This window comes from Papio anubis, chromosome 3 (genome assembly GCF_008728515.1).
Source record: "Papio anubis isolate 15944 chromosome 3, Panubis1.0, whole genome shotgun sequence".
Classification (NCBI taxonomy): domain Eukaryota; kingdom Metazoa; phylum Chordata; class Mammalia; order Primates; family Cercopithecidae; genus Papio; species Papio anubis.
This window is the reverse complement of record NC_044978.1, coordinates 70103951-70116949: the sequence shown is the minus strand read 5'-3', so window position 1 is coordinate 70116949 and position 12999 is coordinate 70103951. Positions and strand designations below refer to the sequence as shown.

Below are 12999 nucleotides of genomic sequence, written 5' to 3'. Positions count from 1 at the left end.
AGTTACTTATTAGCTTTTTGCAATTTGTAAAATATCTAAATCTGTCTTTTGTTACAGTAAGAAAAATCTGTTTGTTTCTTTTTCCTTCACATCTTACTGTTTTTTAGGTCTTATGGCAATTGGATATATTCCGACGAAGCTTGCGGGTTTTGACTGGACATGTTTGTCAGGGAGATGCCTGTATATTTTGTGCATTGAAGGTAACCTTTTAATAGCTCTGAAAAATTACTATCAATTGTTCCTTCAAAAATTTAAGTTTGATAATTGATATATTGGGTCAGTTTGTTGTAACTAAAGTTCACTGTCAGGTGATTAATAGTTTTGAAGATGAATTCTTCACAGTGTGACTTATTCAGGTTTGTGTTTTCATTTTCCTCTTTTATGTAAGGACAGTTAAAAATTAATATTCTAAGTAGAAAATTGTTAGGAACATTATCTTTTTCATTATTTTGCAGTTATTCTTACTCATTTTAACAAATGTTTTTGGAGCTACTACTGAGTTCTGGGTACCAGTGTAGTTACTGAGGATACAGCAGTGAACAAAACTGATAAAAATTGCTGTTCTCATAGAGCTTGTATTCTTATAGAGGAGGAGACAATAATAACAAAGCAAAATATTATAAGTATGTTAGATAGTAATAGTTGTAACAGTGGAAAAATACATTAGGGAAAGAAAATAGGGAGTGTTGTGTAGCCAGGAAAGCCTCACTGAGAAACTGATATTTGAATCGAGACCTTGAAGAGCCCTCCAGGTAGGCAAAGAAACAGCAACTGCAAAGGCCTTGAGGTATGAGTATACCTGACATATTTAAGGAACACCAAGGAAACGTGGGTGGCAGGACCTTTATGAGCAAGGAAGAGAGTGGTAGAATATGAGCTCCGAGGTGAGGGTAGCCGAGGTGGCTTTAAAACATGTCTGCAGATTCTTTTGCATGCTTCCTTATCCAAAATCTAATTCCTTGAATATAGACTGGCCTTAATGACTGATATCTGTCAAATAGACTATGGCAGAACTGAGGCTGCAATCCAGATATCTGAGGTTGGGTTAGTTTAGAAAAGGTGATATAGCTATCACCCAGCTCTGTTTCTTGAGTTGCTCTTTCTTGGAAGTGAGCCACCATGATGAGGAAGCCAGGTGGCCTTGAGGAAAGACCACTTGGAGGCATTCTGGACACAGCTAGAGCTGAGTTCCCAGCCCACAGCCAGCATCAACTGCCAGACATGAAAGAGTGACCTTCACATATTCCAGGTCCCGTCATTCAAACTGTCCAAAATGACTTCAAATGAAGCAGAGACGTGCTGTCCCCACCCAAATTGCAGATTTGCGTAACTACATTTTGGGGGTGGTTTAGTTACAGGGCAATGCATAACTAGAACAGGGGTTTAGATTGTGTAGGGCATTATAGACCTCTGTAAGGATCGTGGCTTTTTCTATGAGTGATTTAGGGAGATGGGGGATTGTTTTGAGTGGAAGAGTGATACAGTCTGTTTTAACCAGATATAATATTTGAACTAGATCCCTGTGGCTGCTCTGCTGAGGAAAATAGAAGGAAGACAAACAGAGTGTCCAGTATATATTAGCAACTCATTTGTGTCACTGAAATTTTTTGCCAGAGAACTTAAGATTTTGTTATACATTTTAGAGATAAATGTTTCATTTTTTACATTCTTGAATATTTGAACACACACACATAGACACACAGACATTTTTAAAAAAATTTATGTGCCTTAATTTCATTATGTTCCTGAAAAGATTGTTTGAGTAAATCACCAAAGGAAGAAATTTTATATTCTCTTTTTTTAAGAACATGGTAAAATAGGGTTATTGTTAGGAAATGAAGAATGAGCCTAGATCACATTACAGTATCACATTTTATTTATTCCACAGTAAATTTTGAATGTTTTGTCTAATTGTAAAACCTAGGATTATTAATTTCCTAGACCAACTCTCCTGTAGCCCTGCACAGTTACCTGCCTCTTTCCTGTGCTTGCCTTCCTCTCCTCCCCTGTCAAAAACACACATAAATACATTGCATTTTAGCCAAACTGGGCTCTATTTCTCAGAGCTGGTCTCCACCTCAAAGTCTCCTCATTGTTATTCCTTTTGTCTGGAATGCTTTTCTTCCAAATGTCCTCTTGGCTAACACCCTTATTTCCTTTATGCCTCTTCTCAAATGTTACTTTTCCATCAGTGAGGCCTTCCCCGACTACACTAGGTAAAAGGTAAGCTGCCTCCATCTATAATATCCCTGGCATTCCTATCCCCATTACACTGCTTTATTTTTCTCTCTTGTATCTCTTTATTTTTCTCTACTGTAGTTATCACATTCTGATGTTACATAATTACTTCTTTGCCTTCTCATTACTATCACTACTATCCATGTAGGTAGGGTTGTTATCCATTTTTCTAGTGTAGAACAATGCCTAACATATACTAGGGAGCCAAAAAATATATGTTGAATGAATGAGTAATCTTAAACATTACCTGGAAGTTAATTGCCTAAATAAGAGATAAAATCTGAAAGTTATTTTTCATCTTTTACTATTCATAATTTTAGCTATTTAATGGCTAAAATAATTATAGTTCTGGGTATCTAATATCAGTTGACATCTGTATTTTCTAATATTTTATTTATAAATTATATTTTTTTGCAGTAGTGAAGCAGATTAATGAAATGTTTTCCTTGTATGTTGATCTTAAAAATATTTTTTTTTTTGAGATGACATGACCCCTTGAGCTAACATGGGACTGAATGTGACCAATACTACTTTGGTGGACTGTCATTGAAAAGTTTTCTTTTTTCCTTACTTTCTTTCATGTAAGATGATTGTCATAAAATTGTAATTTATTAAAATGTTTTTTTCTTGCTTAAGTTTAATAAGGAAAATTGAAAATCAGATTAACAACTATGATTTCATGTTTCCAGTTTCTCGGGTTTAGATTAGAAACTGAATGATGTTTCCAGTTTCTTAATTTAGATTAGAAATACAAGTTGGGTATCCCTTGTCTGAAATGCACAGGACCAGCAGTGTTTTGGATTTTAGATTTTGTTTTTTGATTTTGGAATATTTGCATTTATGTATTTACTGGTTGAGCATACCAAATTTAAAAGCATTTCCTTTAAGCATTGTGTCAGTGCTCAAAAACTTTTAGATTTTGGAACTTTCACATTTTTGATTTGGAGAAATTCAACCTATAATTCTCTAAGTTAGGAAAACTGATAACTTAGGGGTGGTAGGACCTTTTCTTAAAAGTTAAAAGTCATTGTTATCTCTTTTCTGAATCTTCTTGTAAAATGGACGTTTGCATTTTTGAAAGGCAAATTTAGTCAAATAATAGTGGGACATTGTCATTCCGTTAAATCATCTAATTTTTAAATCAGGATTTGTCGTTTTCTGAGGTATTCTTAAGACTCCAGTAGAAAATTTTTTTAAGTTTTAAAAGTTTGTTTAGGTTACTTTTTTCTTTTAAGACTAGTGAATTCTACCAATTTTTGTGTGATTATACGTTTATTTTGTTTAGCGTAATTCTAATTCCTATTGTATATTTTTAGATTTAAAGCAACTTAAATCTCAAAATTCTGTTCCTTAAACAACCTGCATCAGAATCATTTGGGGAATAGTTTAAAAATGAGCCTCACCTAAGACTTAGTCAGAGTCTGAGGGTGGGACCTGGGAACCCTACATGTTTAATTCTTGTGTCCACTAACATTTGATTTAGAGCCTGGTGCAAACATTTCTACACTTGATGATACAAATAATTAATTTTTGTATGAAATTTTAGAGCAAAAGACTTATGTGTTATTTTCCAAGTATAGTGTTTTGAGTTTCTCTGTGTTGTAATGAAATTACTGAAACGATTTTAAAGCTGGCATTAAACTTACTGATTTTCTTGTTGATTCCCAGACGATATTTGCACAGTTCCAACATAGTCGAGAAAAAGCACTTCCCTCAGATAACATAAGGCATGCTCTTGCAGAAAGCTTCAAAGATGAGCAGCGATTTCAACTTGGCCTTATGGATGATGCTGCAGAGTGCTTTGTAAGTATTTCTGATATTCCTTAAGAAGTCAGGATAGTAGTTTTCATTCCTTAGATGGTACAAATGTTGAGACAAATGAAACAAAAATTTAGAACAATAGAGAAATGTCAGAACTGGCCGGTAGATCCATATCTTACCCATCCTTCAAGCCTCAGCTTCAATCCATCTGTGTTTTGTGTTGTACTTTTGGTTTTGATTATTTGTGTTGCTCTAATTTTTACTCTTAGGCTACTAAAATATTTTAAAACTTAGTTGGAGCAATAAGCTTTGCTGAATATAAATGATATCACTTAAATCAGTGTTCTGCCACTATAGGGTTCACATGTACAGCACATTCCCAGCAGTAATAGTTTTCATTGCATGCAATGATTCTCTTTGGGAGATAAGGGGATTTTGGTGGGAAGTTAACAGGGGCAACAGCCTGTTACCCACATTCCAGGTTGAGAATCACTGAGGTTGATGTTCTTAGGCTCTGTGTTACCACCATATTAGAAAGTAGAGCATTCCTTTAATCAGGTACATACTTTATACATGTAAAATAGGTATGTTAATTATTAAATGTCTCGGTTAATATTGATGTCACCTATAAATAAGTTGTAACCATTTCTTCTCTCTTCTTCCTGTTTCTAGTCAGCAATTTCTGTAAATTCTTTCATCAAAAACCCTTTCAAAAGTTTTTTCTTTCCATATTAATTCCCTACCACAACTTCTTCCAGGTCACCATATTTAAGCCTCCTGCTGGTGTCCATTCAGTCTGTTTCTTTGTGTCCTATTTTTTAAATAGCCACCATATTAATATGATTTTCTTCAGGTTAATGCTTACTCTTCAAATATTTCCATGATTCAAATCTAGACTTTTTATTCTGATATTTAAGGCCCATTATGATTAAACTCCACCTTCCCTCAGTGCTTCATTGCTGGATTTTTCTTCCTAGTGAGATTATTCCATTCTGTTCCTCACATATATTTTTATATTCCTGTTTATACTCCTTATTTATAAGGCTGTTATACTAGCAGCCTTTGCTCAAGTTCCTGAAATACTCAGAACTTTAAAAATCTATCATTTTGTGAAGGTTCAAACTAAGTCTATGCCTACTAGACAGCACATGACCAAACCACCCAATCCATTCCCTGTAGAATTTACTGTCTGTAGAGTTCATTTGGCGTGTGTATATTATTAATCGCCCTTTTAAAAATGAGCATCTTCATGGTTTCCTTAGATGGAAGGCTCATGACTAGCATCTTGCATAGCACACTCGCATGTTGATTAAAATGTCAATAACAGCACACACAGTAATGAAATATATCCATATTTCTTCTGTTTGTAATTGATTCTTTGCTTAAAACAAATGTATTTTGAACAATGCTAAACTTTATAGTTTTACTTTCACTTAAATGAATTATTCTAATACATGGTATGATAATTCACAAAATGTCTAGAAATCTAGGCTTAAATTATTAAATGGTCTTAAATATCCTGGAGCAGAGGAGAGGGAAGTTAGCTAATGAATAGAATCCATTGGTTAAGCTTTGGTAAAAAGAATTCTGTTAAATAAATACCCCTTATTGATCTATATTGTAAATCAACATTTATATAAAATTCATGGCAGATTACATTGCCTTCATTATGGTGTTAGTGTAGATATAGAGCCTTTGTTTTGCTGTTACTTATACAGACTAGGTGATTCAAGTAGGATTTTTTAAAATCATACTTTAAATTCTGGGTTACATGTGCAGAGCGTGCAGTTTTGTTACATAGGTATACACGTGCTGTGATGGTTTGCTGCACCCATCAACCTGTCACCTACATTAGGTATTTCTCCTAATGTTATCCCTCCCCAGCCCCCCACCCCTGACAGGCCCCAGTGTGTGATGTTCCCCTCCCTGTGTCCAGGTGTTCTCATTGTTCAACTCCCACCTCCAAGTGAGAACATGTGGTGTTTGATTTTCTGATCTTGTGATAGTTTGCTGAGAATGATGGTTTCCAGCTTCATTCATGTCACTGCAAAGGACATGAACTCATCCTTCTTTTGTGGCTGCATAGTATTCCTTGGTGTACATGTGCCACATTTTCTTAATTCAGTCTATCATTGATGGACATTTGGGTTGGTTCCAAGTCTTTGCTATTGTGAATAGTGCCACAATAAACATACCTGTGTATGTGTCTTTATCCTAGAATGATTTGTAATCCTTTGTGTATATACCCAGTAATGGAGTTGCAGGGTCAAATGGTATTTCTAGTTCTAGATCCTTGAGGAATTGCCACACTGTCTTCCACAATGGTTAAACTATTACACTCCCACCAACAGTGTAAAAGTGTTCCTATTTTTCGACAACCTCTCCAGCATCTGTTGTTTCCTGACTTTTTAATGATTGTCATTCTAACTGGTGTGAGATGGTATCTCATTGTGGTTTTGATTTGTATTTCTCTAATGACCCGTGGTGATGAGCATTTTTTCGTATGTCTGTTGGCTGCATAAATGCCTTCTTTTGAGAAGTGTCTGTTCATATCCTCTGGCCATTTTTTGACGGGGTTCATTGTTTGTTTTGTTTTGTTTTGTTTTTTTTGAGACAGAGTCTCTCTCTGTCGCCCAGGCTGGAGTGCAGTGGCACGATCTTGGCTCACTGCAAGCTCTGCCTCCCAGGTTCACACCATTCTCCTGCCTCAGCCTCCCTAGAAGCTGGGACTACAGGTGCCCGCCACCACGCCCAGCTAATTTTTTGTATTTTAGTAGATATGGGGTTTCACTGTGTTAGCCAGGACGGTCTCCATCTCCTGACCTCGTGGTCCACCTACCTTGGCCTCCCAAAGTGCTGGGATTACAGGCGTGAGCCACTGCACCCGGCTGGGTTGGTTGCTTTTTCTCGTGTAAATTTGTTTAAGTTCTTTGTAGATTCAGGATATTAGCCCTTTGTCAGATGGATAGATTGCAAAAATTTTCTCCCATTCTGTAGGTTGCCTGTTCACTCTAATGATGGTTTCTTTTGCTGTGTAGAAGCTCTTTAGTTTAAATAGATCCCATTTGTCAATTTTGGCTTTTGTTGCCACTGCTTTTGGTGTTTTAAACATGAAGTCTTTGCACATGCCTATGTCCTGAATGGTATTGCCTAGGTTTTCTTCAGGATTTTTATGGTCCTAGGTCTTACATTTAAGTCTTTGATCCATTGAGTTGATTTTTGTATAAGGTGTAAGGAAGGGGTCCAGTGTCAGTTTTCTGCATATAGCTAGCCAGTTTTCCCAAAACAATTTATTAAATAGTGAATCTTTTCCCCATTGCTTGTGTATGTCAGGTTTGTCAAAGATCAGATGGTGGTAGATGTGTGGTGTTATTTCTGAGACCTCCATTCTGTTCCACTGGTCTATATATATGTTTGGTACCAGTACCATGCTGTTTTGGTTACCGTTGCCTTGTAGTAAAGTTTGAAGTTGGGTAGCGTGATGCCTCCAGCTTTGTTCTTCTTGCCCAGGATTGTCTTGGCCACGCGGGCTCTTTTTTGGTTCTATATAAACTTTAAAAAAGTAGTTTTTTCCAATTCTGTGAAGTGGTAGCTTGATGGGGATAGCATTGAATCTATAAATTACTTTTGGCAGTATAGCCATTTTCACGATGTTGATTCTTCCTATCCATGAGCATGGAATGTTCTTCCATTTGTTTGTGTCCTCTTTTATTTCATTGAGCAGTGGTTTGTAGTTCTCCTTGAAGAGGTCCTTCACATCCCTTGTAAGTTGGATTCCTAGGTATTTTATTCTCTTTGTAGCAATTGTGAATGGGAGTTCACTCATGATTTGGCTCTCTCTTTGTCTATTATTGGTGTAAAGGAATGCTCGTGATTTTTGCACATTGATTTTGTATCCTGAGACTTTGCTAAAGTTGCTTATCAGCTTAAGGAGAATAGGGGCTGAGACAATGGGGTTTTCTAAATATATAGGCATGTCATCTGCAAACAGACAATTTGACTTCCTGTCTTCCTATCTGAATACTCTTTATCACTTTCTTTTGCCTGATTGCCCTGGCCAGAACTTCCAATACTATGTTGAGTAGGAGTGGTGAGAGAGGGCATCCTTGTCTTGTGCCGGTTTTCAAAGGGAATGCTTCCAGTTTTTGCCCATTCAGTATGATATTGGCTGTGGGTTCGTCATAAATCGCTCTTATTATGTTGAGATACGTTCCATTGATACCTAGTTTATTCAGAGTTTTTAGCATGAAAGACTGTTGAATTTTGTTGAAGGCCTTTTCTGTATCGAAATAATCATGTGGTTTTGTCATTGGTTCTGTTTATGTGATGGATTATGTTTATTGATTTGCGAATGTTGAACCAGCCTTGCATCCCAGGGATGAAGCCAACTTGATCGCTTTTTGATGTGCTGCTGGATTCACTTTGCCAGTATTTTGTTAAGGATTTTCACTTTAATGTTCATCAGGGATATTGGCCTAAAATTCCTTTTTTTGTTGTGTCTCTGCCAGGCTTTGGTATCAGGATGATGCTGGCCTCATAAAATGAGTTAGGGAGGATTCCCTCTTTTTCTGTTGATTGGAATAGTTTCAGAAGGAATGGTACCAGCTCCTCTTTGTACCTCCGTCTGGTCCTGGACTTTTTTTGGTTGATAGGCTATTAATTATTGCTTTAATTTCAGAACCTGTTGTTGGTCTATTTGGAGATTCAACTTCTTTCTGGTTTTGTCTTGGGAGGGTGTATGTGTCCAGAAATTCATCCATTTCTTCTAGATTTTCTAGTTTATTTGTGTAGAGGTGTTTATAGTATTCTGTGATGGTAGTTTGTATTTCTGTGGGATCGGTGGTGATATCCCCTTTCTCATTTTTTATTGCATTTATTTGATTCTTCTGTCTTTTCTTCTTTATTAGTCTTGCTAGTAGTCTATTTTGTTGATCTTTTCAAAAAACCAGCTCCTGGATTCACTGACTTTTTTGAAAGGCTTTTTGTGTCTCTTTCTCCTTCAGTTCTGCTCTGAACCTACTTATTTCTTGTCTTCTGCTAGTTTTTGAATTTATTTGCTCTTGCTTCTCTTGTTCCTTTAATTATGATGTTAGGGTGTTGATTTCAGATATCTCCTGCTTTCTCTTGTGGGCATTTAGTGCTATAAATTTCCCTCCACACACTGTCTTAAATGTGTCCCAGAGATTCGGGTACGTTGTGTCTTTGTTCTCATTGGTTTTAAAGAACAGCTTTATTTCTGCCTTCATGTCGTTATTTACTTAGTAGTCTTTCCTGAGCAGGTTGCTCATTTTCCATCTAGTTGTGCGGATTTGAATGAGATTCTTAATCCTAAGTTCTAATTTGGTTGCACTGTGGTCTGAGAGACAGTTTGTTGTGATTTCTGTTCTTTTACATTTGCTCGGGAGTGTTTTACTTCCAATTATGTGGTCAATTTTAGAATAAGTGCGATGTGGTGCTGAGAACAATATATATTCTGTTTATTTGTTGTGTAGAGTTCTGTAGATGTCTATTAGGTCCACTTGGTCTAGAGTTGAGTTCAAGTCCTGGATATCCTTGTTAATTTTCTGTCTTGTTGATCTGTCTAATATTGACAGTGGGGTGTTAAAGTCTCCCATTATTATTGTGTGAGTCTAAGTGTCTTTGTAGGTCTCTAAGTACTTGCTTTATGAATCTGGGTGCTCCTGTATTGGGTGCATGTATATTTAGGATAGTTAGCTCTTATTATTGAATTGATCCCTTTACCATTACATAATGGCCTTCTTTGTCTCTTTTGGTCTTTGTTGGTTTAAAGCCTGTTTTATCAGAGGCCAAGATTGCAACCCCTGCTTTTTTTTTTTTTTTTTTTGCTTTCCATTTGCTTGGTAGATCTTCCTCCATCCCTTTATTTTGAGCCTATGTGTGTCTCTGCACATGAGATGGATCTCCTGAATACAGCACACTGATGGGTCTTGACTCTTTATCCAATTTGCCAGTCTATGTCTTTTAACTGGGGCATTTAGCCCATTTGCATTTAAGGTTAATATTATTATGTGTGAATTTGATCCTATCATTATGATATTAGCTCGTTATTTTGCCCGTTAATTGATGCATTTTTTTTCATAGCGTCGATGGGTTTTAAATTTGGCATGTTTTTGCGGTGGCTGGTACCGGTCGTTCCTATCCATGTTTAGCGCTTCCTTCAGGAGCAGGCCTGGTGGTGACAGATTCAGCATTTGCTTGTCTGTAAAGGATTTTATTTCTCCTTTACTTATGAAGCTTAGTTTGGCGGATATGAAATTCTGGGTTGAAAATTGTTTTCTTTAAAAATGTTGAATATTGGCCCCCACTCTCTTCTGGCTTGTCGAGTTTCTGCAGAGAGATCCACTGTTAGTCTGATGGGCTTCCCTTTGTGGGTAACCCGACCTTTCTCTCTGGCTGCCTTTAACATTTTTTCCTTCATTTCAGCCTTGGTGAATCTGATAGTTATGTGTCTTTGGGTTGCTCTTCTTGACGAGTATCTTTGTGGTATTCTCTGTATTTCCTGAATTTGAATGTTGGCCTGCCTTATTAGGTTGGGGAAGTTATCCTGGACAATATCCTGAATACTGTTTTCTAACTTGTTTCCATTCTCCTCATCACTTTCAGGTACACCAATCAAACTTAGATTTGGTCTTTTCACATAGTCTCATATTTCTTGGAGGCTTTATTAGGTTCTTTTCACTCTTTTTTCTCTAATCTTGTCTTCTGACTTTATTTCATTAATTTGATCTTCAGTCACTGATAGCCTTTCTTCTGCTTGATCGAATCGGCTACTGAAGTTTGTGTATGCTTCATGAAGTTCTCTTACTGTGTTTTTAAGCCCCATGAGGTCATATAAGCTCTTCTCTTCATGGGTTATTCTAGTTAGCCATTCATCTAACCTTTTTTCAAGGTTTTTAGCTTCCTTGCACTGGGTTAAAACATGCTCCTTTAGCTCGGAGAAGTTTGTTATTACTGACCTTCTGAAGCCTACTTCTGTCAACTCTTCAAACTCATTCTCCAGCCAGTTTTGTTATCTTGCAGGCGAGGGGTTGTATTCCTTGGAGGAGAAGATGCCTTCTGGTTTTTGGAATATTCAGCCTTTCTACTCTGGTTTCTCCCCATCTTTGTGGTTTTATCTACCTTTGGTCTTTGATGTTGGTGACCTATGCATGGTGTTTTGGTGTGGATGTCCTTTTTGTTGATATTGATGCTATTCCTTTCTGTTTGTTTGTTTTCATTCTAACAGACAGGCCCCTCAGCTGCGGTCTCTTGGGGTTTGCTGGAGGTCCACTGCAGACCCTGTTTGCCTGGTTATCACTAGCGAAGGCTGCACAACAGCAAATATTGCTGCCTGATTCTTTCTCTAGAAGCTTTGTCCCAAGGGACACCCACCTGTATGAGGTGTCTGTCGGCCCCTAGTGGGAGGTGTCTCCCAGTCAGGCTACTCGGGGGTCAGGAACCCACTTGAGGAGGCAGTCTGTTCGTTATTAGAGCTTGAACGCCGTGCTGGGAGAATCACTCCTCTCTTCAGAGCTGTCAGACGGGACATTTAGGTCTGAAGAAGCTGTCTGCTGTCTTGTTCAGATATGCCCTGCCCCCAGAGGTGGAATCTAGGGAGGCAGTAGGCCTTGGTGAGCTGCGGTGGGCCCCACCCAGTTCAAGCTTCCCTGTAGCTTTGTTTACACTGTGAGCAGAGAACCACCTACTCAGGCCCCAGCAATGGCAGACACCCCTCCCCCCACCAAGCTCCTGCATCCCAGGTTGATCTCAGACTGCTGCACTAGCAGTGAGCAAGGCTCCGTTGGTGTCGGACCCGCTGAGCCAGGCACTGGAGGGGAACTCCTGGTCTGCTGGTTGCTAAGACCATGGGAAAAGCTCAGTATTTTGGCAGGAGTGTACTGCTCCTCCGGGTACCTTCACTAATGGCTTCCCTTGGCTAGGAAAGGGAAATCCCCTGACCCGTTGCGCTTCCCGGGTGAGGTGATGTCCTGCCCTGCTTTGGCTCGCCCTCTGTGGGTTGCACTCACTGTCCAACCAGTCCCAATGAAATGAACCAGGTACCTCAGTTGGAAATGCAGAAATTACCTGTCTTCTGTGTCGATCTCGCTGGGAGCTGTAGACTGGAGCTCTTCCTATTCAGCCATCCAGGATTTTTTTTTAAGCTATCTGTTTTTTCTTCATTTGAGAATGTCGGGAACACAGGAAACTGTTTTCTAATATTAAATTCTAGATGTCAGTCACCAGGGCTTTTTAGAAGGATTAAAAATAACTTTATTAAAAAGATCATGTTATATTATAATGTTGCTTTCATTAAGCAACATTTTCTTTTAGCTAGTGCTATAAAAGGTGAATAATTGAACATTCGATCAAAGTGTTCATTGGAGAAGAAAGCTGAAAAGCTAACAATATGTATGACACTCTTAAATTTACACTTTGGGAAATCTCCAGGTAAAGAGTTACATTTTGCTGTGTTCCCTGCAAGATCAACAACTCATTTATCTATTTTATTTTTAAATTAGGAGAATATATTGGAGAGGATTCATTTTCACATAGTGCCAAGCAGAGATGCAGACATGTGTACCTCTAAATCTTGTATCACTCACCAGAAGTTTGCTATGACTCTGTATGAACAGGTGAGATGGCTTGATTATTATTTAGATATTATAGTTCTGTTTTATGATTGATAGATTAAGCATATGTTTTTGCCTATGTAGTGTGTGTGTCGTAGCTGTGGAGCATCATCAGATCCTCTACCTTTTACAGAATTTGTGCGGTACATTTCTACAACAGCCTTATGGTAAGAACCTATTAAAACATAATTATCAAAAACGTTAATACCATATTTAAGCACATTGAACACTTTATAAAATCGTAGCATACATGAATTTCCCCTCTCTGTCTGAGGCTACCAGATATGCTGCTGTGAGATGTATTAAGTGATGTCTATCAAAGTTGGATGTTTGTAATTTAGCCTAATATGTGTGTTACTTAGTGAAGTGT

At 37.8% G+C, this 12999-nt stretch overlaps 1 protein-coding gene across 3 annotated transcripts in view; it reads left to right on the top strand.

Annotated features, from left to right (window-relative positions):
- USP53 (ubiquitin specific peptidase 53) overlaps positions 1–12999 on the top strand; it is a 78528-nt gene that overhangs the window by 33330 nt on the left and 32199 nt on the right. For all 3 annotated transcript variants that reach the window (XM_021938750.2, XM_021938751.2, XM_021938749.2), the window contains 4 exons: positions 108–200; positions 3907–4041; positions 12519–12632; positions 12714–12796. In XM_021938750.2, coding sequence (XP_021794442.1) covers positions 108–200; positions 3907–4041; positions 12519–12632; positions 12714–12796 — 425 coding nt within the window. The remainder of the gene's footprint in view (positions 1–107; positions 201–3906; positions 4042–12518; positions 12633–12713; positions 12797–12999) is intronic.